General features: G+C 46.2%; 1 protein-coding gene across 2 annotated transcripts in view; it reads left to right on the top strand.

Annotated features, from left to right (window-relative positions):
• Nucleotides 1-27570, top strand: part of LOC148021178 (uncharacterized) — a 37268-nt gene that overhangs the window by 3953 nt on the left and 5745 nt on the right. Inside the window, exon 5 of one of the 2 annotated variants that reach the window (XM_087699015.1) lies at nucleotides 25895-26487. The exons of the other annotated variant lie outside the window; for it this stretch is intronic. Coding sequence (XP_087555141.1) covers nucleotides 25895-26374 — 480 coding nt within the window. The 3' untranslated portion in view covers nucleotides 26375-26487. Of the gene's footprint in view, nucleotides 1-25894; nucleotides 26488-27570 lie in introns of those variants that run through there. 2 annotated transcript variants of the gene reach the window in all.

Here is a 27570-nt window from a genome sequence, read left to right on the forward strand (position 1 = left end):
TAGATGAACATGACCAAGGTGGTAGCGACTCAGGAGGCCATAGTAGGTGTGGTACAAGTTTGCAAGCATGATAGGTGCATGAGCAAAGCCACATAGTTACTCGGTGGTTGGCTTCAGGTGGCGTGTTCAAGGCTAAGACAAAAGTACTTTTGGCAAGGGGCAGAACTTTAGGCAATGAGGGCGAAGTGACCCGTGGCAATTAGCAATGGATGGGTGAAGATAGCAGTAAGGGGTGCAATTGCAAAGAAGATGCTTGCCCGGTCAGAGTCATAGTTTTTCCATAAGAGAACTTACAAAATTGTATGTGATAATGTAGTCAAGAGTTCCCTTCACCCTCATCCTAGCTTTCTAATCACTTTGATGTGGTTTATTTGAGAACCTACTCAGAACACCAATAATAAAACTGATATTTGGCCTAGTGTTGCACAAGTAAATGAGACTACCAGCCAACCTCTTTTACCTCCTAATGTCTGCTAGTGCGGATGTATCCTTAATGGATAACTTCGCATTTATCTCCATGGGTATAGCTATCTCCTTGTACTCGGTCATGCCAAATGCTTTCAAGATCTCTCATGCGTAGTTCTTTTAAGAGAGTGATTTTTCATAGCTCTCGTCAAACTTCAATCCCCAAGCAATAGTGTAGCAAGCCCAAGTTAGTCATTTCAAACTCAGAGCTCAAAGCCTCTCGAGTCCAATGGAATAGTTACTTATAATAAGAAGGTGGTTCTCATATAAGACAATCACTACACACTTGTCTTCATCCCTGTAAATATACAAGTTAGTATCTGAGACGCATCTATTGAAGTTAAAGCTTAAAAAGAACTTATCTATCCGCTGGTACCATGCTTTAGGGGCTTGTTTCAGCCCATACAGTTCTTTTTAGGTTGCAAACTTTGCTCTTAGAATGGGGGGACCTTAAACCTTGGTGGTAGAGACACATACACCTCCTCCTTAAGGTCACAATTCAAGAATGCCGATTTAACATCCATTTGGTAAATTGGCCATTTCTTGTGAGTGGCCATTGCAACTAACTATGTGGATAGTGGTCATTTTGGTAGTTGGAGCGAATGATTCTTGAAAATCAAACCTTGCAATCTATGTGTTGGGGGTAAAGATGCATGTCCCTAGCTGCCCATTTATTAGTACACTAGCAATACCCACACGTGTACATTGCAGGTGGTGGGCGTCCATTACTGTCACTTCATTCTTTATTCTTTTAGTGACATTTGAATAAAGGGAAGGCCGCTCACACATTGTGACTGTTGGAGTTTCCACATCCCCTCTCTCTCTCTCTCTCTCTCTCTCGTTTCTTCCACCATAGCTCTTGCTTCCGCTCACGTGCTTCCACTTCAGGCTCACTTACTTTAACCGGTGTTAGAGCCCACCATTTGAGGAGCTTCTTCATCCTTTGCTTCAACCTGGATTCAAAGCTTCAACTCAAAGTTTCATCGCAGTCCCATGGTCACTTGGGTGACAGTTTGGGCCTGCATTTGCTAGTTTTTTGGTCACATTTGGGCTGAAAACCATGGCTGGCAGCAATGACAGCAGTAATTTGATGCATATAAAGAACCTTGAAGGCGCACATAATTTTGCAGTGTGGCAAAAACAGTGCTACAATGTCTTGTTACAAAAGAAGCAGGCAAAGCCGATCAAAACCAAAGGGGCAAAGCTTGCCGACATGGATCAGGATGATTGGGATGAGTTGAATGAGCTTGCACGCTCAACCATAGAGCTATCAATTTCTGATGCTTTGCCCTTCAACATTGAAGGCTTGGATTTTGCATATGCTATATGGACTAGATTGGAAGAACTGTATGCACAGAAGAGTGCTGCAAGCAAAGTGTACTGGCTGAAAAAGCTTATGGATTTGCGTATGAAAGAAGGTACAGCAATATCTACTCACTTGAGTAAGTTTAACTCCATTTTCAGCTAGTTGGTTGCCTTGAAGTTCATGATTGATGAGAAATTTAAGGCTACTTTCTTGCTTTGCACTCTACCAGAGAGTTGGGATACATTCGAGGCTGCTATGAGCAATTCTAATGTGATCTTTTTGTATGCTGATGTAGAGAGTGCTCTACTTATGGAAGAGATGAATCGGTAGAACAATGCATCCAATAAGTCTTCTAGTGCTTTGCATATTAGGGGCAGATCACAGCAAAAGGGCTAATATGATGGCAAGGGACGCAATAAATCATGTGGCAAAGATGTTCAATGCCATCATTGTGGCAAAAAGGGTCACTTTAAACGTGATTGCTACAAATGGAAGAAAGAGAAAGGAAAGGCCAAGAAGACAGATGATAGCAAGGAAGAGAAGAGAGACAATCAACCTAAGAAGAGTAGTATAAAAATTGAAGAGGTGAATATAGTCACTCATGACAGTGACAATGGGCGTGACGTACTCTTTGTCTCTTCACACTTTGGTGCACATGCTTTACTTGCAGATACAGATGATGACATGCATACCCGGATTCTTGATTCAGGTGCTTTCTTTCATGTCACTCGTCTAGTGAGTGGTTTTCCGCCTATACAGGGGGTCGACATGGTGTTGTCCATCTTGGGGACAACTATGCATGTGAGATTGCAGGTATTGGCAGTGTGCAGTTGCAGTTTCAGTATGGCTCTGTCTTTACACCTCAGCATGTACGGTATGTACTTGAGCTCAAAAAGAGCTTGATTAGCATAGGCAGCTAGATGATGATGGTTTTCATACCACCTTTGGTGATGGAAAATGGAAGATTTGTAAGGGATCTAGAGTGATTTGTATTCACTTCATGTATCTAGTGTGCGTAACCATGTTGTTGCCGTGACCGAGCAGCCAAGTGTTTCTTTGTGGCATGGCCGGTTGGGACACATGAGCCAAACAGGAATGAAAGTGCTTTCTCGTTTGGGTTACTTGCCTTGTCTTCGTTATGCTGACTTTGAGCATTGTGATCATGTATTTATGGTAAACATGCGTAGACGTCTTACAAAAAGTCTCTTTCTTTGAAATCTTCTCCTCTAGAGTTAGTACATTCGGATGTATATCAAATGCCAGAATTATCTTTAGGGGGAAAGAAATATTTTGTCACCTTTGTCGATGATGCTACACGGAAAGTATGGGTTTACCCTATTCATAGCAAGGATGAAGTGCTTGACAAGTTTAAAAAATTCTTGGCATTGGCTGAAAATTAGACAGATAACACACTTAAAGTGTCTTCGCTCTGACAATGGTGGGGAATATGTGTCCAAGGCGTTTCAGGCATTTTGTGACAGCAAAGGGATAAAGAGGGAGTTCCCCAAGAAGCGTGGTCGGGCAAGCCACCTTCATATGCTCATTTGAAAGTGTTTGGCTGTGAGGCTTTTGTGCACATTCGTAAAAAAAAACGCAGCAACTTGAGCCAAAGTCCTGTAAATGCATTTTCCTAGGATATGGTGACGAGGGTGAAATGGGGTATAAATTGTGGGATCCCGAGAAAAGGAAAGTAGTACGCAGCAATGACGTTATCTTCCGGGAAGATTGCATGCACAAACAACCCGAAAAGACTGAGGAGGTCTGTAGGGTTGTATTCTGGGAAGAAATACCTTTTGGACAGCAAAATGTGCCCGATGTACAGCAGCAAAATACCTGCTGTAAACGAACCTGTAAATGCAGGAAATGATGCTGGAAATGATCAGCCAGCTATTGCCCATGAAAATGAGCCATTACATGTGCAGGAACAACCAAGACAGCAAGCTGTTAACGCTGATTTGCAGGCTGAAATGCCAGGACAACATGCTGAAAATGGAAATTTGCAGGAACAGCTAGAGAACAATGACCATTGGGTTAGGAGATCGTCTAGGGGCTACTAGACAACCTGATAGGTTTGTTCCTGGTGTGATTAATGTGGCTGATTATGTCATGTTGACAGACTTTATAAACCATCTTGCTTCAAAGAAGCAATTGATAGATAGGACAGGAAGAAATGGTACAAAGCCATGCTGTCAGAGATGGAATCTCTTGAAAAAAATGGCACTTGGGACTTGGTGCAGTTGCCTAAAGGGCAGAAAACCCTTCCACGCAAATGGGTTTACAAAATGGTCACTTCTGGTTCCTCACCAAAGTACAAAGCAAGATTGGTTGCAAAAAGGGTACAACCAAGAACATGGGATTGACTTTGATGAGATTTTCTCTCCTGTAGTCAAGATGACTACATTGAGAACCATTTTGGGCTTGGTTACAGTTGAGGATATGGAGCTTATATAGATGGATGTAAAGACTGCGTTTTTACATGATCTGCATGAAGACATATATATGCAGCAGCCTGAAGGGTTGGTTGAACAAGGGAAGGAAAAAATGGTATGTAAACTCAAAAAGAGTTTGTATGGGCTGAAGCAAGCACCAAGAGAATGGTATTATAAGTTTGATACATTCATGTAGTCTCAAGGCTTTCATAGAAGTCAAGTGGATCACTGTTTGTACACCAAGAAGGCAGCATATGATAGCCTAATTATCTTGGTTTTGTATGTTGATGACATACTAATTGCTGGCAGGGATACTCATGCCTTGGACTCACTGAAGCAAAGTCTTCATGGCAGCTTTGACATGAAGGATCTTGGTGATGCAAATCACATTCTTGGCATGTGAATACTTAGAGAAAAATTGAAAGGCTTACTCTATCTATCTCAGTAGGAGTATATTTCGAAAGTTTTGCAGCGTTTCAATATGGAGGGGGAAAAACAATTGGGTTTCCATTGCCTCCATATGTGAAACTTAGTGCAGAGGACAGTCCTACATCTGATGATGAGAAGGCTGAAATGGCCAAGATACCATATGCTTCAGCTATTGGCAGTTTGATGTCTGCTATGGTTGCTACACATCCTGACATTGCCTTTGCAGTGGGAGTGGTTAGTAGATACATGGCAACCCCTGGCAAGAAGCATTGGGATACAGTGAAATGTATTATGAGATACCTCAAAGGCACAAAGGAGTTGTGCATCTGCTTTGGAAAGTAGAAGGCATCTATTGTTGGCTTTACAGATGCAGAGTATGCTGGTCATGCGGACTGTAGGAAGTCCACTTCTGGGTATGTGTTTACTTTCACAGGACGAGCACTCTCTTGGATCTCCAGGCTACAAAAGTGTGTTGCATTGTCTACTACAGAGGCAGACTATGTGGCTGTCATTGAGGCATGCAAGGAGGCTTTATGGCTTTCACGTCTGGTGGGAGAGCTTGGTGTTACAAAGTTACCTGTTCTCTATTGTGATAGTCAGAGTGCTATCATGCTAGCACAGAATCCTGTCTTTCATGCAAAGACAAAGCACATACAGGTGAAGTACCACTTCATTAGAGATGTACTTGACAGCAAGAGCATTGAGCTTGTCAAAGTGCATACAGATAATAATCCTGCAGACCTTCTCACAAAGGGTCTTCCAGTAGGGCGGTTTGCTCATTGCCGACAGATGATGGGAGTTGGATAGATATATTTAGTTCAGCTTTGTATATACCTAGACTTAGTTGATTCTTTTCTCCTCTTAAGGCACATTGCCTTTAGGTGGGAGGTTGTTGGGAATAAAGGGCCATCGTGCCTTTTATATGTGCATGGGTGTGAATACATCCTTAGTACATTGTACTTTCATATATATATCTATCTGAAAACCTAAAGTGGTACACTCGTCATTGTACCAAAAACGTGCTCACTCTCTACTCTGCTTGTTCTTGCTTAGAAACGTGCTCACTCTCTACTCTGCTTGTTCTTGCTCTCTTTCTGTTTCTCACTGCGCGTAGAACAACGTGCCTTGATCGTCTTGCTCTATCGATCCCTACATACATTGTGCTTGTCCAATGGACCATCACTGCGGTACTTGGTCTTGAAAACCCATTCTACTTCAATGATCTTCTTATGAGAAGGCTTTGGCACGAGATACCAAGTGCCATTCCTCTCAATCGACTCCAGCTCTTGCTCCATCGCTTTCCGCCAATGATCATGCTGTAAAGCCTCCTTCACGGAAGTGGGCTCCCAATCTTGCATGACACGAGTCATCAAACAATAATTAGTGTAAACAAGCTCAGTGTGGTATGCTTGGTTCCTCTGAGAACGCCACAGGCCATCCAGTGGCTACCACTCCTTAAGAACCTTCTCAATCCTTGCATCATGAAGAGTGTTAGGAGCCCAACGAAAAGGAAGCCGGATCTTGTCTCGTCGCTCTCCATATGTTGAAGTTTCCGGAAGGTCCACTGACTGCGAGGGAGCAATCGGTGAATCTGGTGGCTGGGAACTAAGCTCCTCATTTGAAGAAGAGTACTCAAGAGGCATAGGCTCTAGATGCACAGTTGCTGGGGCCTAGCTATCACGGGGATCTCCAAGAATAGGGTGTTTCTCACCCCCCTTTGGGGCTTGAACCTCCACGAACCGAACATCATGGCTCGTGTAGACATCTCGCTTAATAGGATCATACAATCGGTAGCCTTGAGATTGCGAGCTATAGCCCACAAACACTTGTCTTTTGGAAGCCGCTTCAAATTTTTCACGTTGTGTCTTCGAGATGTGAACATAAGCATCGCACCCAAAAACCCTAAAATAAGAAACATCTGGCTTGGACCCAAAGTACGCCTCTCATAAGAAGTCATACCAACATTAACGGAAGTAGGGGAACGATTAAGGGCCACAGCCTTAGCCCCCATAGATACTGACGATGCTCCATCATGGTACGGGCCATTTGGATCACATTGCGATTCTTTTGCTCCAAGATGCCATTCTCTTAAGGGGTGTTTGTATTGGCAAACTCCTAGTGAATACCGTTGTCTGCACAAAAACGAGCAAACTCATTAGAAACAAATTCTCCGCCCTTATCTGATTGTAAGGTCTTCAGCTTTCGGCTCGATTGGTTCTCCTAAAAAAGCAACCAATCCTTTATGTTGGAGAAAGCTTTTGACTTCAGCTTCAAGAAGAAAGCCCAGGTCATCTTGCTGTAATCATCCACAATTAGCATGAAATACAAGCTTCCTCTAAGGGACTCCGTCCTTATCGATCCACAAAGATCGATAGAAACAAGCTCCAAGGGTGCTGAAGACCACCTCGAAGTCTTGATGGGAACAACATTATGAGCCTGCTTCCCACGGATGTAGGAGACACAAGGCTGTTGGCTTACCACGATATTCAGCAATCCTCGAACAAGCTGCCCCTTTAATGCCTTTTGAAGGTAATCATAATTGAGGTGGCCAAACCGAGCATGCCAAAGCTCGGACTGAGTTTGTGAGAGGTAAGAAGAAGAGAAGTCAAAGCAGAAGATCGCAACTTGTATACTCCATTCTCCTCATAACTTGAAGAAAGAACCTGTCTCGAGCCTCGATTAAGAATTCGAAAAGAATCCACATCAAATTCGACCAAAAGGTTGAGGGCACAAATCTTGTGCACCAAAAGAAGACGGTACCCCAAAGCGGGCACATCCTTGGAGGTATGAGCACCATCGCATCCATTTGGAACAAGATGCATGTTGCCCCGTCCTTGTATAGGAATAGACGAACTATCACTGATGAGAATCTAACCATGGAAAGGCCGCAAATCAGCAACTCTTGTTGAAGGAGTCGTGTGCGGAGGTACCATTGTCAATAATCCACTCCTGAATGTATGGGGCCATCAACGCAACATTAGAAGCCATCAAGGTCGAATCCTCAACTACCTTCGAATGGAGGAAAGCAGCTGACGAGGGAGCAGCCATCTCTTCGGAATCCTTTGAAGATTTCTCCTTCTTCTCCTTGTCGGGGCAATCCTTCTTCCAGTGGCCTGTTTTGCCACAAATGTGACAAGTAGACTCCTTGTCTTTGTCCTTCTAAGATTTGTCCTCCTCCTCCTTTTGGTCCTTCCCCTTCTTTTGAGAGGACTGACCAACCAAGGCCTCAGATTTTGAAGCATTGGTTCCTTTTAGTTGCTCCTCTTGGTCCAAGACCATAGGAACCAACTCTTCCGAGCGAAGAGTCTCAGACCGGCGGAATAAAAACCACTGAAGTGGGGTGGTAATTGTGAAATAAGAGTTATTGCCATGTCTTCATAAGTGATCAACTTCCTTATTTGAAGTTCCCTCAGCTTGTTGATATGCTCCCGCATAGAAGATGACTTGTTGACACTCATGGTCCACATCTGCACTTCCAAAGAAACTTGCTTCATGACTGTTATCCTATTGTACATCTGATCCAACTCCAGCCATATCTCTCCGGCCATTGTCAAATGCTCAATATGAGAGATAACAATTGTAGTACATGAGAGAAATAAAAAGTGAATGGGAGCATTGAGTTTGTCGCAATGTGTTTGAGCCTTTGCCAACTCCACCTTATCACTGGAAGAGAGTTTGGACTCGTCTTGTGAAGGAGGACGATGAATAGCCTCCATAACAAGCTCCGCCAAATCATAGGACTCTAGAATGGCAAGCATCATAATCCGCTAGATGTGGTAATTCTCACCATCGAGCTTTTGATTTGATGGAAGAGCCAGTAAAATGGGCACCTTCCGGTCCATGATCGCTTGAAACTGTGTCTCGGTCTTAGAAGACATCTTCACCTACAATGCCTGCACAAAACACAAAGAGCAGCCCCCTCTAACTTGAAAAATACAGCTTGCTAGGGCTATGGTTCGCTTGTCCCGCTCCTTCTTCACCTGCTGGAGGCGATGAAAAGGTAAGATCTGCACTTGAAGGCCCAAAATGCAGCCTTCTTCCGTCTCTAATAACAAGAAAAACAGCAGCAGCTTCAACAAATCTTCTCCTTTCTTGCACACCCATGCTCGCCTCAACCTTGCTGCTTCAACAAATCTTCTCCTTTCTTGCACACCCATGCTCGCCTCAACCTTGTTTTGATGCGCAGCCCACTTGCTCGTACTTGAACGCTGAATGTTGCAGTTGAGTGCTGACCAGAATGTGAGCTAGGAGTGAGTAGAGATAGCGCAGAGATAAGAGCAGAGAGAATTGTGTTAGAGTGTACCACTATGTTGCACGGTACACAAAGAATAAAAATGTATTTATATGTTAGGGTTCAAGTAAAGGGTGTGTTCACACCTGTAAGTTTATACATGTGGGAGTTTACACCCGAAGGGGCTTTACACCCAACAACCTCCCACTCAAAGGTCCAAAGTGGTGCCTGTAAACTATCCAACTCCCACTAGTCGAATGCAATGCTCATGTTGAGCCTTTGCAAGACTTTTAGTGAGAACATCTGCAGGGTCATCTTGGGTTTTGACCTTAGTGAGTGTGACAAGGCCATCATCCAAGACCTATAAAATGAAATGATACCGAACATCTATGTGTTTGGTACGAGCATGAAACATGGCATTTTTAGCTAGACATACTGCACTTTGGCTATCACGACTAAGCACTGGAGTACGGGAAGAAAGACCAAAATCCTTGATCAAATGGCCAAGCCAAATAGCTTCCTTTGAAGCTTCTGTGGCTGAAATATATTCAGCCTCTGTAGTACTCAGGGCTACAATTTTTTGCAACCTTGAACACCAAGAAATAGTTCTATCAACCAAAGTAAATACATATCTATTGGTAGACTTTCTAGTGTCAAGATCTCCTACCATGTTCGAATCACAAAACCCCATCAATTGGTGGCTGATTTTCAGCATTTTCTTGCTGCTGTAACCTGTTTTCAATATGTTCTTCTTGCTGTCCTATTCCATCATGTGCATCAATTTGCTGTCCATTGTCTTTTGACTGTAGCACAATAGGTTGCTGCTCATTTTCAGCATCAAAAGGGACAATATCTTCAGCTAATGGTTGTTGAATGGCTGGTTGTTCATGTTGAAACTTGATCTTCTTTTTGTCAAGGTCACCATCTGTAGTATTTTTCAGCAGCTTTGCCTCATTGAATACTAAGTCTCCACTGCGTACTATCTTCCTATCGTGAGGAAGTCAAACTCTATATCTCATCTCTCCCTCATCTCCATATCCCGTGAAGATGCCCTTGATGGATTTCATGTCTAGTTTAGTCCTCTGATTTACAGGAATATGCACAAAAGCATCACAACCAAAGACACGCAAATGGTCATATGAAGCAGGTTTGCCAGAACAAATCTCTTTAGGAATGCCATTTTTTCAATGCACGAGTGGGAGAGCGATTGCACACATGAACTGCAGTTTAAGAGCCTCTCCCCAAAATTGTTGCGGGAGATTAGTTGTGGACAATATGCATCTGACTCTCTCACAAAGTGTGCGATTATATCTTTTAGCCATGCCATTTAATGTAGGGTTGTAAGGGGTTGTCAACTCCCTCTTAATGCCATGCATCTCACAAAATCTTTTAAACTCATTAGAGATATACTCCCCCCCATTATTTGTTCTTATAGCTTTTAACTTAAGTCCTTTTTGTGTGGTAACAAAGGCATGAAACCTTTTAAAAGCATCAAACACTTCCTTTTTGCTCTTTAGTACATACACCCATGACTTTCTATTGAAATCATAAATAAAAGTGACAAAGTATTGTGCACCCCCATGTGAATTAACAGGCATAGTGCACATATCTAAATGTACTAGGTCAAGAGCATTGGACTTCTTAACAACACCAGAGTAATAAGGAGACTTCACATGTTTTCTATATATGCAATCATTACAAAAGTCAAGTCCAGAGCCTTTTATATCAAATCTCCTTGAAGAGGAGAGAACTTGAAGGCCTTTCTGGCTCATATAACCAAGTCTTTTGTGCCAAAGTTCCATCTGTGAATGAACTTCAGCCACAACCAAAAACTTGCCAGGTAATGCTTTACTATGCAAATAGTACAAAGTCTCCTTTTTGTTGCCTTTAACAATTAGCATAGAGACCCTGTGGACCTTCCAAGATCCACCACCAAAGGTAGTAAAATACCCTCTTGCATCAAGCTGCCCAATTGATAGTAGACTTTTATTTATGCCAGGTACATATTTGACATCATGCAAAATCAGCTCTTGACCATTTTCAAGGGCCAAGTGAATGGTACCTACATCCTCTATTTCACATGCATAATTGTTACCCAAGTAAACTTTGCCTAGACAACATGAAGTGTATTCAGAAAATGACTCCAAAGAGGGAGAGACATGAAAGGAGGCACCACTGTGTTAGACAGTCATTTCTTGGACAGTCGTACAGCAGAGTGACATGTTAATAGGCAGTACAATGCCATGTCAGCAGCTGCAGTCGGACAGTCTGCAGTCGGACAGTTTTTCTGCAGTCGCCTGCATTTAATGCAGTCATACAGTCTGCAGTCGGTTGCATTTAATGCAGTCATACAGTCTGCAGTCGGACAATTTTTTTGTAGTTGGCTGCATTTAATGCAGTCGACCTGGTGTTGGGCATGTTTATTTCTTGGCTATAAATAGCTAGTTAGTGGCACACTCTTCTATCATTTCTGATCTTGAGATCTGTCAGAGTTGGTCTACTGAGACTGACTGCATTCGGGCTGATGGAGATCGAGGTCTTCAAGACGGAGACACACGCAGATATTTCCTCTGCCCCCGTGTATATTTCTGCACTCCTATACAGCATACTACACTGCAGATTTTCTGCGTTACACTCTTCTTTTCTCTCTACCTCTTTTCTCTATGTTCACTCTCTCTCAGTCTTTGTCCTACGCTTCCGTATTGTTGCACTTTGACATGGTATTAGAGCAGTGGAAATGGACTGATTGAGTGCTGAACCTATCTAAAGAGGAGATTTCAGCGCGATACAAGGCTGCGTTTTCAAGATTCGAAGGCGAGCGGGAGGTCTGCACATCGGATCAAGGCTGAAGCGAGTGTGGGCGTGCGGGAAAGGAGTCCAACTGGTGAATTTGTTGCAAGTTGTTGCTGTTTGAAGTGGAGAAAGGCTGTGTTTTAGGTCTTTCGTTGCAGATTTTACCTTTTCATCGCCTTCGGTAGGTGAAGAAGGTTTGGGTAACGGAGAAAAAAACCCTACCAAGCTGCGTTTACACAGTCAGAGGGGGCTGATTTTGCATTTGTGCAGGCATTGCAGGTGAACATGTCTTCAGAGAGACTGACTTGAAGTTCCAAGCGATCATGGACAGGAAGGTGCGTGCTCTATCGGCTCTTCCATCAGATCTAAAGCTTGATGGTGACAATTACCACATTTGGCGCATGATGATGTTGGCCATAGTGGAGTCTTATGATTTGACGGAGCTTGTGATGGAGGAGATCACTCGACCCTCAGTGACAGATGAGTTCAAACTCTCTTCTAGTGCTTGTGCGGAGTTGACTAGAGCTCAGTCTCATTGGGACAAACTGAATGCCAGGATTCATTCTTTTCTTTTTCTGTCTTGCACTACAACTGTGATAGCTCACATTGAGCACTTGACGGTGGCTCAAGAGATATGGCTGGAGCTCGACCAGATGTACAACTGGATGACTCTGATGAAGAGGGTTTCTTTGGAGATGCAGATGTGGACCTTGTCTGTGAGTAAGTCTTCTTCGCTTTGGGAACACATCAACAAGCTTCGGCAGCTTCAGATGTAGGTTCAAAATGCGGGGAAGCCCATTTCCTCCGAAGACATGGTGATCACTTTATTGTCCCAGTTGCCGCTACGATTCAGTACCTTTTATTCCGCTCTTATTGCATCAGGGCGGGAGTCGACTCTTTGTTGGGAAGAGTTGGTTCGGTCTGGGATTAAGAGGAACAATTGAAGGATAGAATGCTTCCAAATCGAAGGCTTTGGTTGGTCAACCCTCTCAGAAGAAGGGGAAGGACCAAAAGAAGAAGGAGGATAATAAATCCAAGATCGACAAGGAGAAGGAATTGACTTGCTATATTTGTGGTAAGACCGGTCATTGGAAAAAGGATTGCCCTGACAAAGATAAGAAGGACACCAAGAAAAAGGTCAGGAAGGATTCTAGAGCGGTGGCTGCACCCTCATCAGCTACTTTTCTACATTTAGCAGTCATTGAGGACTCTACACCGAAGACTTCTGATGCTGCGATGGAAACCCCTAGGCTCGTGAGTGGATAGTGGACAGTGGTGTCTCCCAGTACACGACTCCTTCTCTCGTTGGTGTTACCCATTTGTAACCTTCACGTGGGCAAATTCTTATTGGAGACGGCTCTTCTATGTCTATTGCTGCGCGGGGTGAGATGCAGCTTATTCCAGATGGACGTGGTGATACCCACACTTCCGAGGTGTTGCATGTGCCAGGCTTGGAGTATCATTTGCTTTCGGTCCATAAGATTTGTGCTCTTGGCCTCTTGGTGGAGTTTGACAGTGATACTGTTCGAGTCCTTGATCGTGGATCGAGGAAGGTTCTCTTTGCAGGGTATGAGGAGAATGACATCTACAAATTGAAGTCTTCTATGGCTCTTACTTCTTTTCTTCTTACCTCTTAGACACAGTCCGAGCTCTGACATGCTCGGTTTGGCCACTTGAACTATGAGTACCTTTGGAAGGCATCACAAGGGTCGTTTGTCCGAGGGTTTTCGGACATAGTGGTGAGCCATCAACCATGTGTCTCCTGCATTCGTGGGAAACTGCATCGGGATGCAATTCCTAACAAAGCTTTGAGGCGGTCTACTTCACCCATGGAGCTTGTATCTACGGATCTTTATGGCCCGCCGATGAGGACCGAGTCCCTGAAGGGAAGCTTTGTCAGAGATCATAGCCTGTTTTCAGGCAGGCAGCAGCAGGCAGCAGCTGCACAGTCCAGCTGCACAGTCGGACTGTGCAGTCGGACTGCCACGTGGCAGTCCGACTGCCTGCAGCTGATTTTTATCAGGCTGCGCCCTATTTTGGCGCCCCATCCTAGGCAGATTTTCGCCTATTTATTGCTGACGTTTTCAGCAGTCTGGCATTCATTCTCTGTCGCAGATTACAGACCGGTGCCGTGCAGATCTCTGTCTCTGTTCGCAGATTTCTGACAGCAGACAGTGCAGACTGCAGCAGACTTCGAGGTGGACAGCAGGTCGCATCGTCGAGGTGGAGACACGCAGTCCAGCGCACTGCGCCCGTGTATATCTTTGTATTCAGCATTCTTTATACAGCAGATCTTCAGTGTACACTGTCTCTTTCTCTCCCTTCTCTCTCTGCGTTCTCTCTCTCTCAGTCCTACGCTTCCGCACCGCTGCACTCTGACATGGTATCAGAGCAGTGTTTGAGGGCTGACTGAGCGCAGAATCAACCTGAAGAGGAGTTTCCATTGTGACACAAATTTGCGTTTTTTGCGTTTAAGGGCAGACAGGAGGGCTGCGCCTTGGAACAAGGCTGAAACGAGTGTGGGCGCACAGGAAAGGAGTACAGGTGGTGGATTTGCTACTGTTTACTGCTGTTTGTCGCGGAGAAAGTTTGAGTTTTCAACCTAAAAGTGCAGGTTTTGCTTTTTCATCGCCTCCGGCGGGTGAAGAAGCTTCGGGACGCTGAAGAGCCTTAGCAGGCTGAGTCTACTCAGTCAGAGGGGGCTGCTTTTGCGTTTGAGAAGGCATTGCAGGTGAAGATGTCTACAGAGATGGACCTGGAGTTCCAGGCGATTATGGACCGGAAGGTGCCTGTCCTACCGGCTCTTCCTACAGATCAGAAGCTCGACGGCGACAACTACCGCATTTGGCGCGTTATGATGTTGGCCATTCTGGAGTCCTATGATTTGGCGGAGTTGGTACAGGAAGATATTGACCGGCCCTCGGTAAGAGATGAGTCCAAACTCTCTTCCGATGCTCGTGCGGAGTTGGCCAGGGCCCAGTCTCATTGGGACAAACTGAATGCCAGGATTCGATCCTTTCTCTTTCTATCATGCACTACAGCCGTGATCGCTCATATCGAGCACTTGACGGTGGCTCGTGAGATATGGCTGGAGCTTGATCAAATGTACAATCGGATGACCCTAATGAAGAGGGTTTCTTTGGAGGTACAGATGCGGACCTTGTCCGTCAATAAGTCTTCTTCGCTAAGGGAACACATTAATAAGTTAAGGCAGCTACAGATGCAGGTTCAGAATGCGGGGAAGCCGATCTCCTCCGAAGACATGGCGATTACACTCTTGTCCCAGTTGCCGCCACGATTCGGTACATTCTACTCTGCCCTTATTGCTTCGGGGCGAGAGTCTACTCTTCGGTGGGAGGAGTTGGTTCCTATGGTCTTGGACCAAGAGGAACAGCTAAAGGGACAGAATGCTTCCAAGACGGAGGCGTTGACAGGTCAAGCCTCTCAGAAGAAGGGGAAGGACCAAAAGAAGAAGAAGGGGGATAACAAGTCCAAGAAGGACAAGGAGAAGGAGAAGGACAAAGACTCCACATGCCATATTTGTGGAAAGACTGGCCATTGGAAGAAGGATTGCCCTGACAAAGACTCGAAGGAAAGAAGGAAACCAAGGATTCTGGAGCGGTGGCTGCACCCTCATCAGCTGCATTTCTACATCTAGTTGTCATTGAGGACGCTTCACCGAATGCTTCTGATGCTGCGATGGCGGTTTCCCAATCTTGAGAGTGGATTATTGATAGTGGTGCCTCACGGCACATGACTCCTTCATCAGATGGTGTTGCCCAGCTGCGACCTTCGCGTGGGCAGGTTCTCATTGGAGACAGCTCTTCTGTTTCTATTGCAGGTCGGGGTAAGATGCAGCTTATTCCGGATGGACGAGGTGGCACCCATACCTCAGAGGTTTTGCATGTACCAGGATTGGGGTACCATCTCCTTTCAGTCCATAAGATTTGCTCCCTTGGTCTTCTGGTGGAGTTTGACAGTTCTACAGTGCGAGTCCTTGATCGTGAATCGAGGAAGGTTCTATCATCTGGATATGAGGAGAACGGCATTTACAAACTGAAGTCTTCCACTGCCCTCTCTACTCTTCTTCTTACCTCACAGTCACAGTCTGAATTATGGCATGCTAGGTTTGGTCACCTAAACTATGACTATCTTCGGAAGGCGTCACGGGGACAGCTTGTTCGAGGGTTGCCGGATATAGTGGTGAGCCAGCAGCCATGTGTCTCCTGCATACGGGGGAAGCAGCATAGAGATGCCATTCCCCATACCGCTTCGCGGCGGTCTACTTCACCGATGGAGTTAGTATCTACAGATCTATGTGGCCCTATGAGGAATGAGTCCCTGCGTGGGAGCTCGTACTTCATGCTGATCGTGGATGACTATAGCAGGATGACATGGGCCTACTTTTTGGCACTAAAATCAGAAGCTTTCTCGCACTTCAAGGATTGGCTTCTCTTTGAGGAGAACCAATCAGGCCGGAAGTTGAAGACCTTGCGATCCGACAAGGGAGGTGAATTTGTCTCTAATGAATTTGCTCGGTTTTGTGTAGATAGAGGAATTCACCAGGAGTTTGCGAATACGAATACTCCACAAGAAAATGGTATTCTCGAACGGAAGAACCGCAGTGTGATCGAGATGGCGCGCACCATGATGGAGCACCGACAGACCCCCCAGGTTCTGTGGGCCGAGGCTGTGGCTACTGCAGTCCACATCCTTAACCGATCTCCTACTTCGGCCGTGGAAGGGATGACTCCATTTGAGGCGTATTTTGGAACGAAGCCAGATGTTTCTTACTTTCGGGTCTTTGGGTGTGATGCCTATGTTCACATTCCCAAAGCTCACCGTGACAAATTCGAAGCGGCTTCCCGCAAACAGGTATTTGTTGGCTACAGCTCCCAGTCCCAAGGCTACCGACTCTATGATCTCGTCAAGCGGGATGTATATACTAGCCGTGATGTGCGGTTTGTGGAGGTTCCGGCTTCTTCAACGGGTGAGGAGCATCCCGTTCTTGGAGATCCAGGGGAGAGTTTGGCTCCTTCTACAGTTCCACTGGAGCCTGTGCCGTTTGATTATGATTCTGTTTCTGACACAGAGTCTACTGTTCCACCGGATCCTTCTGAGGAGTTACCACTGGTGGACATTCCAGAGTCTTCTACTGATGGAGAACGACGAGGGGAGGTTCGGCCTCCTCCTCGCTGGGCCCGTGACACACTCCGTGATTCAGGGATCGAGGGGGTTCCTGAGGAGTGGGGACCACAGGATGGTCCGCGGTGGTCACGGAGGCACCAGGCGCATTCTTCGGAGCTTGTGTGCTCCAATTATTGTTTGATGTCCCGAGTTATGCAGGATCGAGAGCCCACCTCCGTGAAGGAGGCTTTACAGTCCGCCCCATGGAAGAAAGCTATGGAAGCTGAGTTGGAGGCTATTGAGAGGAATGGCACTTGGTCACTTGTGCCACGCCCCCCGAAGAAGAAGGTGATTGGAGTCAAGTGGGTCTTCAAGACCAAATATCTCAGTGATGGTACTTTGGATAAGCACAAGGCTCGCCTTGTTGCTAAGGGTTTTGCCCAGCGCCCAGGGATTGACTGTCATGACACCTTTGCCCCTACAGCTCGTATGGCAACCATTAGAGCTGTTCTTGCTTTGGCTGGCCATAGGAGATGGCCTGTTTATCAGCTGGATGTGAAGTCGGCCTTCCTGAATGGTGATTTGAAGGAGGAGATCTACGTTGAGCAGCCTCCTGGCTTTGGTTCTTCCGATGGGAAAGTCTACAGGTTGAAGAAGGCCCTGTATGGTCTCAAGCAGGCCCCGCGAGCTTGGAACGAGAAGATTGATTCGTTCCTCCAATCTCAGTTGGGATATCGGCGGTCCAAGGCCGATCCGCAGCTGTATGTTCACACTTCCGAGGATGGTTGTGTGCTGTTTGTATTATATGTTGATGATTTGATTGTCACAGGTGATGATGCACAACAGGTCCAGGAGACAAAGTCAGCTTTACATCGGACGTTCGAGATGACGGATTTGGGGCTACTCCATTTCTTTTTAGGACATGAGATTTTTCAGTCTCAGAGGGGGATCTTTCTCTCCCAACAGCGATATGTTCAGGAGCTCTTGGTGTCTTTTGAGATGGAGGATTGTCGGGCCCTCTCTACTCCTATGGATCCGAACTGGAAGGCCACTTCCCACTCAGCTTCTCCTTTGGCGGATGCTTCCCGCTATCGACAGTTGATAGGGTCTTTGATTTGGCTTCTCAACACCAGGGTTGATCTATGTTTTGCTGTTGGGCTCCTGGCAGGGTTCATGAGTGAACCTAAGACGGTGCATTGGCAGGCTGCTCAGAGGATACTTCGGTATCTGAGGGGGACGTCTGATTTGGGGATTCATTACCCCGCAGGGACAGATGGGTCAGATCTTGTACTTGCAGGTTGGAGCGACTCGGATTGGGCCGGTGACGTGGACCACAGGCGGTCTACAACAGGTTACTGCTTTACTTTGGGTGCAGGTGTTATTTCTTGGAGTAGCAAGAAGCAGCCCACGGTAGCCCTTTCGTCTACTGAGGCGGAGTATCGGGCCGCGTCTTCCACCACATGCGAGGTTGTGTGGCTTCGGAGACTGTTGGAGGAGCTTGGGTGCCCCCAGACTCGTCCTACATTGCTGCGATGTGACAATGAGAGTTGCATTGCCTTGGCGAGGAATCCTGTTTTTCATGCCCGGACGAAGCACATTGAGATCCAGTACCACTTCATCCGAGAAAAGCTTTTGGATGAGACCATCACTGTGGAGTATTGCAAGACGGAGGATAATCTTGCGGATTTGTTTACGAAGGCGCTTCCTCAGGCTCTACTTCGGCAACATTCCAGATCCCTCAGGCTTCTGCCCTGTCCAGGCTCTGAGAGGGGGTGTCAGAGATCATAGCCTGTTTTCAGGCAGGCAGCAGCAGGCAGCAGCTGCACAGTCCAGCTGCACAGTCGGACTGTGCAGTCGGACTGCCACGTGGCAGTCCGACTGCCTGCAGCTGATTTTTATTAGGCTGCGCCCTATTTTGGCGCCCCATCCTAGGCAGATTCTCGCCTATTTATTGCTGACGTTTCAGCAGTCTGGCATTCATTCTCTGTCGCAGATTACAGACCGGTGCCGTGCAGATCTCTGTCTCTGTTCGCAGATTTCTGACAGCAGACAGTGCAGACTGCAGCAGACTTCGAGGTGGACAGCAGGTCGCATCGTCGAGGTGGAGACACGCAGTCCAGCGCACTGCGCCCGTGTATATCTTTGTATTCAGCATTCTTTATACAGCAGATCTTCAGTGTACACTGTCTCTTTCTCTCCCTTCTCTCTCTGCGTTCTCTCTCTCTCAGTCCTACGCTTCCGCACCGCTGCACTCTGACAAGCTTGTACTTCATATTGATCGTAGATGACTACAATAGGATGACTTGGGCCTATTTCTTGATATTGAAGTCGGAGGCTTTCTCTCACTTCAAGGATTGGCTTCTCTTTGAGGAGAACCGAGCTAGCTGGCGACTAAGGACCTTGCGTTCAAACAAGGGAGGTGAATTTATGTATAATGAGTTTGCTCGTTTTTGTGCAGATAGGGGCATTCACCAGGAGTTTGCTAACACCAACACTTCTCAAGAGAATGGCATTTTGGAGCGGAAGAACCAAAGTGTGATCAAGATGGCGCACACCATGATGGAGCATTGACAGACACCTCAGTTTCTGTGGGCCGAGGCAGTGGCTATTGCAGTTCACATCCTCAATCGATCTTCCACTTCGGCTGTTGACAGGATGACACCTTTTGAGGCTTACTTTGGGATTAAGCCCGATGTCTCTTATTTCGGGGTCTTTGGGTGTGACACCTATGTGCACATCTCGAAGACAGAGCGTGACAAGTTCGAGGCGGCTTCCCAACGATAGGTTTATGTTGGCTACAACTCCCAGTCCCAAGGTTATCGTTTGTTTGATCCTGTCAAGTGGGATGTCTACACGAGCCAAGATGTGCGGTTCGTGGAAGTTCCGACCACTACGGGGGGGGGTGAGGATCACCTTGTACTTGGAGATCTAGGGAAGAGTTGGGCTCCCGAGCCAAATCCTTTGGAGCTAGAGTCTCTTGATGGAGATTTTTCTTCTGATTCAAAGTCTTCACTTCTACTAGCCACCCCAGAGGAGCGTCTGCTGGTGGATATACCCGAGTCTTCAGCAGATGACGGGGAGAGGTCCGGCCTCCTCCTCGTTGGGCCCGTGACACACTCTGAGATTCAGGGATCAAGGGGGTCCCTGAGGAGTGGGAATCGTAGGATGGACCGCGGAGGTCACGGAGGAATCAGGCACATTCTTTGGAGCTTGTTTGCTCTAACTATTGTTTGATGACCTGTGTTATGCAGGATCGAGAGCCCACTTCAGTGAAGAAGGCCTTGTAGTCTGACCATTGGTGGAAGGCTATGGAAGTCGAGTTGGAGGTTATTGAGAGGAATGACACTTGGTCTCTTGTGCCTTGTTCCTCTCACAAGAAGGTGATTGGTGTTAAGTGGGTCTTCAAGACCTAGTACCGTAGCGATGGTTCTTTGGACAAGCACAAGGCACGCCTTGTTGCTAAAGGTTTTGCTCAGCGCCCAGGCATTGACTTTCATGATACCTTTGCCCCCACTGCTCGTATGGCAACTATTCGAGCTGTTCTTGCCTTGGTTGGCCATAGGAGATGGCCTGTCTATCAATTGGATGTGAAGTCGGCTTTTCTCAACGGTGACTTGCAGGAGGAGATCTATGTTGAGTAGCCTCCTGGCTTTGGATCCTCTGATGGGAAAGTTTACAGGTTGAAGAAGGCCTTGTATGGCCTTAAGTAGGCTCCGTGTGCATGGAACGAGAAGATCAACTTGTTTCTTCAATCAAAGTTGGGATATCGGTGCTCCAAGGCCAATCCGTAGCTTTATGTGCATACTTTTGAGGTTGGTCACGTGTTGTTTGTGTTGTATGTTGATGATTTGATTTTGACAGGGGATCAGGCACAAAAGGTCCGAGAGACCAAGACAGCTTTACATCAGATGTTCGAGATGAAGGATTTGGGGCCTCTTTATTTCTTCTTGGGTCACGAGATTTATCAGTCTCAGAGGGGGATTTTCATCTCTCAGCAGAGATACATTCAGGAGCTATTGGTGACTTTTGAGATGGAGACTTGTCGGATCATTTCTACTCCTATGGATCCGAACTGGAAGGCCACTTCACACTTAGATTCTCCCTTGACGGATGCTTCCCGCTACCGTCAGTTGATTGGATCCTTGATTTGGCTTCTCAACACTCGTGTTGATCTTTGTTTTGCTATGGGTCTTTTGGAGATCTGTCAGAGTTGGTCTGCTGAGATTGACTGCATTCGGGCTGACAGAGATCGAGGTCTTCAAGACGGAGAAACACACAAATATTTCCTCTGCCCCCGTGCAGATTTTCTGCGTTACAATGTCTCCTTTTCTCTCTACCTCTTTTCTGTGTGTTCACTCTCTCTCAGTCTTTGTTCTACGCTTCCACATCGCTGCACTCTGACACGCTGTCCACTATCCATGACTGAGACAGCCCATCATGGGCTAAAAGTAAGGCGTCAATCACCTCCTTTTTAGTGATGTGCATATCGCCTGCTGCTTCCATAATATCTGCATCATTACATGAGGCTGTAACAAGTATCTCTCCAGTGTTAGAGAGTTCTTCAATAACCACACTAGATGCAACATTTGCTTTTGCAACTTCTTTGAGGGAGAGTTGTCATAATCTTTTTTATCATCCTTCTTTTTCTTTCCTTGCTGTTTCTTTCTTTCTTGCTCTTTCTTGTAGTAGCGACAATCAGAATTTTTATGCCCTTTACGTTCACATTGATAGCAAGTGACATGTAGAGGTGAGCTCAGACTTAACCGCTAAGACCCACGGACCGCTTATTGTTCAAGCATTTCAAGTGAGCACTAATGGCTTATTGTTCAAGCGTTTCAAGCGAGTATTAATGGCTACCTCTCACAAAGCCAACGCGCTATCCCTCTCTACGAGTGTAGTGAACTTACCTTGATGCCCGATTGAGTTGCTTTCTCTCTCAAGCACTTCGATAGCTCCACGATTCGTGATGCACGCTCAAGCATCCTCAAGCCTCTTCTTTCAGGCTCGATCCTCGATAGCCACGCGTGAGACGAGAGAAGAGAAGAGAAGAAGAAGAAAAGAGAAGAAGGGAGAGGGCTTCATCTCCAATATCCCTCACTCTCACACTCTCCCTCCCTCAAGCACTCACAAGCGAGCAAGAGGAGAGAAGAAGAGAAGAAGAGTCCACTTTGCCACACACGAAGAATAAGCTCCCATTCACTTTTTCAACTTTATATACAAAACCCTCTTTCCCTTGGCCAGTCATCCTCTTTTTCCATGGCGAGGTCATTTTTTCCATTGTTTTCCTATCTTTCTAGCTTTCTTCCTACCACCCATCTATCTTTACAATTTGCACGGGTGAGATCTGGGTGCTTTTTTATAGAGGTTTTGGCTGCGCCTTTATATTTAAAGGTGCACCTTCTTGCTTTTGGCTTTTTGCGGCTTCCATGGTTGCGTCTTGTATTCGTGGTGGTTGTTCCCATGCTTTTAGATTTCTTCCGGGCCCACTCTCTTGTAGGGCACCTTTTCCTTTTTTCCACCTTGCTCTTTTCCTCTTGATGCCTGGTTTTTCGCTTCCTTTGCTTTGCAGTAAACATTACCCCCCTCTTAGACGAGTGTCAGTCCCATGGCATTGCGGGTTGGTGAGTCGGACGGTGTTGCTGGGATAGTTGGGTGGCTTTTTGAGTGGGTATACGAGCCTTGTTGGAAAGTGTGTTGGAGGGATTTATGGAATTGGAAGGCCCTTAAGTTGGACATGAGCACTGGTGTTGGAGGGATTTATGGACCTGTTGGAGGGATTTATGGAATTGAAAGGTCCTTGAGTTTCGAATGAGCCCTAGTGTTGGAGGGATTTATGGATTTGCTGGAGGGATTTATGGAACTGAAAGGTCCTTGAGTTTGGAATGAGCCCTGGTGTTGGAGGGATTTATGGACTTGATGGAGGGATTTATGGAATTGAAAGGTGCTTGAGTTTGGAATGAGCCTTGGTGTCGAAGGGATTTATGGGCTTGTTGGAGGGATTTATGAGACTGAAATTAAATATCATGTTGGATGAAGCCCTCTGCTGGCCCTCCGCGCTTGTGATCTCTTGCGTTGTTTCAAATGAGCTTTTTCATTCACTTTTTGACTGGGGCTGTCGCGTCCGTTGCTTGCTTTGTTGTGCTTGCATGGTGGCATGTTGCATAAGATGGGGAGTGCATTGCATGGATGATGGGTTCTTTGGAGCTGGTGGTCGGGGCCTGTGTTCATACCTCGAAAGAAAAGAAGTTGCACTACCTGGGGGTGTATCTGCCGTATTGTGGAGTGCAAGGTGCATGCGCTTGTGGAACTGGGAGATGGGTCAAACCTTGGGCAATCTTGCGGTGGTGTCCCATACTTGAGGATCCAGTTTGTGCATAAGGGAGGTGCGGTGCAGGGGGCTTAGGGTGACAGGTCTAACCATAGGTAAGAATTATCCTTAGGTATGTCTTGCCCTTGATGTGCCCTAAGCAAGTGTTATGGGGAATCCAAAGGGCTAGGGGGTTAAGCACAAAGCTGGTCAACCGAGGCCGCTGGACGCACCTAACTTGAGGGCCCCTAGGTGCAGTGATTGTGATCGATGTGCAGCTTGCGGTATCTATGTGTGATATCTTTTTTTAAAAAAAGTTACATAGTCCTGACAGAAATTAATCTTTGTCATCGGAGTGAGGTGGAAAAGGGGGCTTAATAGATTTGTTAAGAAACTGGCGGCTTTGGAGATACTCCTTGAGGTTTGGGCGGACCTGAAGGGTGGTGGTGGAGAGGAATGGATGATTGGAGCGGGTGAAGCGGCTACCATTCATGTCCTTTAGAAGGGCTAAGCAAAATGAAGGTAATAGAGCAACTCGCATTATTAGTCGGGTCATTGCATAACTATCTATAGTGTTAGAATCAAAGTGGAGTACTGGAAGGCCGCGCTCTTGTGGTGTGGGGTTTTGCCTAAGGAGTATCCAAGGCAGTCTAAGGTAATTACAGTAGTAATAAAGGCAGGGTCAGGGCATGAAGAGAATTCGTTAATGAATTGAATTAGAGTATCATACAAGTTCTCTGATGTGAAGACGAGGGCCTCTTCATAGGTAGTATAATGAGAATTATAGATTTTAGGGAAGTCATAGCGGCCGTGGACATTGGAGTCAAAACCTAACATAAAGGTTGGGTCATTCCGCTCGAAGGGTTGAGTGTTGCAAAAGGCCATTTAAGTGTCCAGGTTGGAGTCGTAGACTCTTCTTCTTCATTTAGGTTGACATTTGTAGCTGGCCACCGACCTTGGTACTTCAAAAACCTTATTCTGCCAAAATTCAGCATCTTTAGTGGCCATAAGGTGGGATTCTGATCTCTCTCCTCTAGCCATTTCTGTCTGAGCCTGCTTCCGATGTTAATCACTTCCTCCACCACCTTGATGGGCAAAACCCTATGCAAGGTGGTGGGGAACTGGAAGTTAAAGTCGAAGACGCTCCTGGACATTTCTTGCCTCTCCCAAATTACAAGGTCGGTGTGGAAGCTCATTGGGGCATCATCCTTGCACGGTGGGATAGGTGCTTGGGGCGCCCTCACTCCCTTGGCATTCTATTTTCTCCTTGTGTCTTTCACCATTTGTTTTCTTCTTTCCCTCAGTGCCACCTTTCTTTCTGCGGAGGTGTCTACGTGCTGTTGCTCTTCAGGCCGCGGGGAAGGAGGCGGTGGGACAAGCTCTTCCTCGTGTGATCCCATTCCAAAGTTCACATCCACCTCCCTCTCCTGGCTTGGCTCTTGCTGCTCTTCTTCGATGAACCTAAGTGCGTCCACTTCGTGCATAATTAGGCCTGCTAATAGAAGATAATGGCGTTGCTCTTCCAGGTTTGGGCCAACTCCACTAGGTTGTGGCGGCATCTGCAATCCTGCTTTCAGTGCTCTACGAGCCATTCCCTGTTTTTTTTAAATTGTTTCTATGGACTCTCCCTCCTCTACCTGGGTGATGCCCAGTAGGGTATCTAGGAAGGCGCGTTGCTGAGTTTGGAAGCTCCCTTGGGCAGCTGTTGCTTTGCTTTCAGCAATTATTTTTTCTTTTTCGACTTAAGCGAGATGACGTGCCAAGGCTTTGATCCTTTTCTCGTTCTGGCTAGCCTATTCTTCTGCCCTCTTGTTCATCTCTTCCAAGCCCTCATCTTGCCGTTGTGACATGGCCACTATCAGCGGCTCTTGTCTTTTCCATTTTTGTACAAGGTCCTCTTTTTCTTCTATTAGGCGCTCCATCTTCTTTTCTAGTGTTCTTATTCTTCTCTTTGTCTTTGCATCCCATGCTCTGCTTCTTCTCTCTCTTTTTTCCGTTCTTCTTGCTCTTTTGCTCTCGCTTCCAACACGGCGAGCTCTTCCATGTTCTCTTGGAGTTTTCTCACCTGTGTTTTGAGCTCCGCCTGCTGTAGAACCAGGATTTTGTACTCCCTTTGCCTCCTGGTTCTCTTCTTCCATTCTTTTTTGCCACTGTTCTTCTTCTTCTTCCTTGGCCCTTAGTTCTGCTTTTAGCGCGTGGATTTCTTTTTGTTGCAAGGCCACTTGGCGGGTCTTTTCTAGCTGGAAGGCATTTGACATTTCCCTTTCCATTTCCAGCTTCGCTACTGGTGCTCTCTTCTCCTCCTTTGCCCTTTCCAATTGAGCGTAAAGCTCCCTGACATGCTTGTCCAAGTTAGCGGCGGGGCTGTGGCTCCGTGGTTGGTGGCTAGAAGCCAGTTTTCCAATAAGCGTTCGAGTTCCATCAAGTGTTTCGTCCATGCTTCCTTCCCATCCCATCTCTCTTGAAGGGCTATCTTGAGGCTTGGTATGAAGAATTCCAAAGGAAGAATTGCCTCTGTATCATATGTCAATCTAAAGGGGGTCTGTCCTATAGCCGTCTTGTAAGCTGTGCGGTAGGCCCACAAGGCCGCCATGAAGGATACCCTAGAACAGCCCTTCGATGCACATATCTATTATTCTGTTGTAGGAAAAATTCTTTGGTTAATTCACACTAGGCCAGATTTAGCTTACTCAGTCAGTATTTCATAGTACCTAGGATGCCACATTGGATTGCATGTCTTCGTGTGTTGCGTTATTTGCGGTGTACTTTTTCTTATGGCTTGACATATGGTTCTGGTTTATGTGCAGGGGTACACTGATTTTGATTCGGCAGGAGATCCTGACACCCGGCGTTTCCATGGCGGCTATCTCTTTACCCTTGGCACGGCTTCCATTTCTTGGTCCAGCTGTAAGCAAGAGACGGTGGCGGCTTCCACGGCCGAGGCTGAGTACCGGGCTCTCTTTGATGGCACCATCGAGGCCATCTATCTGAGGAGTTTACTGGCGGCGCTTCATTTTCCATGTGTCTCTCCCACAATTGTCTACTGCGATAATCAGAGTGCCATTGCCCTTGCGGGCAATCCGATCATCACACCACGGATACGGCATGTGGAAGTCCACTTCCACTTTTCTAGAGAGCAGGTTGAGCTAGGCACTATTCACCTAGAGTTTGTGCCTTCATCAGATAATTTTGCAGATATGTTGACCAAAGCAGTCAACTGGCCGGTTCTTCAGTACCTGCTACCCAGGATCGGCTTAGGTACACCCTCCCCTACTTCTTCAGCTTGATGGGGAGAGGCTGCTTCCCTTTTGCTTTCCCTTCGAGTTTGAGAGGGGATAGCTTCTACTCTTGATCGTGACAGTGATGATGCTTACAGTTTTTAGAAATTACATTCACTTATTTTTTTATATTGTATTATGGGTATTTGTAACTTCATTTGCACTGTCAGGATGACCTGATTGTAAAAGGGCACTTGGACAAGTGAACAATTCTCCTACGAGGGCAGTGGCACCGTTGCATAGCATATTGCATGAGTATGACATCTTGCATCTCCCTTTGCATTATCCCATGCATTAGCATTCTGTTCATGTAAACATGCATCTGTGCGCATTTATTCCTTTTCGGTCTTTTGGAGTGGTCGACTCTAGGATCCACCATATTTGTAGTATAACACATGGCAGTTCTCCTAATGGCAGTTTCCCTATCCTTGCTTGCTTGCTTGTTTTGCTTGTCTTGCTAAGCCCATCATTTTTGTTTTTGCCTTTCTACATATTCATCACATGATTGGTACATATGCACACTTGTTCTTATCCTTAGGCACTTATCCTAGTCAGTGCAAGGAATTGGTTTGCTAGTTTTGTGCTTGACTTGGGTTTAAAACTCTCTTTATCTTTTTCTATTTGTCACTTAATCGGCCGCTGCCCCAATTAGTTGGGCTCCCTTGGTAAGATAACCATTGCCTTTGTAGTCTTGGTAGGCCACTGGGTAGCCGACGTGCACCATTTGTCCGATGCCTTGGCTGGTTTGGGGTGGGACGCCTTGGGGTAAATCAAAATTTAGGCTTTTCTACTTTTCTCGCCCTATTTTGGGCATGATAGAGGGTGTCGTGCTAAGAATTGCTCTTAGCCACTTAAACAACACTAAAACATGTTTATTTTAGGCTTACTTTAGTGAAAACCCTAAAATGGGGAGCCGATTGAGAGAGTTAAGTGGGAGAGGATCTAGAATCCTAATTTTCTATAAATTGGCAGCCAGCCCTCCACTCTTCCTCTAATCTCGTTTTTGCAGGTTTCAGGTGTTATCAGCTTGCTGCCCACACCCCGTTCGTGAAGGGCATCTCAGCCCTTGCTGTCCATCACTGTTTCCTACAGTCTGGCACTTGTTTCCAGTCCTCCACACATTGATTGCTGCTGTTTCTACCTGGAGACTGACTGCTGATCATCTGCACTGCTGTCATACAGCCTGCTACGTTAGCAAACTGCTG

The sequence above is a fragment of the Lygodium microphyllum genome, chromosome 18 (genome assembly GCF_053477565.2).
Source record: "Lygodium microphyllum isolate KBCC chromosome 18, Lygodium_microphyllum_v1.1.10, whole genome shotgun sequence".
In the NCBI taxonomy this organism is placed as follows: Eukaryota; Viridiplantae; Streptophyta; class Polypodiopsida; order Schizaeales; family Lygodiaceae; genus Lygodium; species Lygodium microphyllum.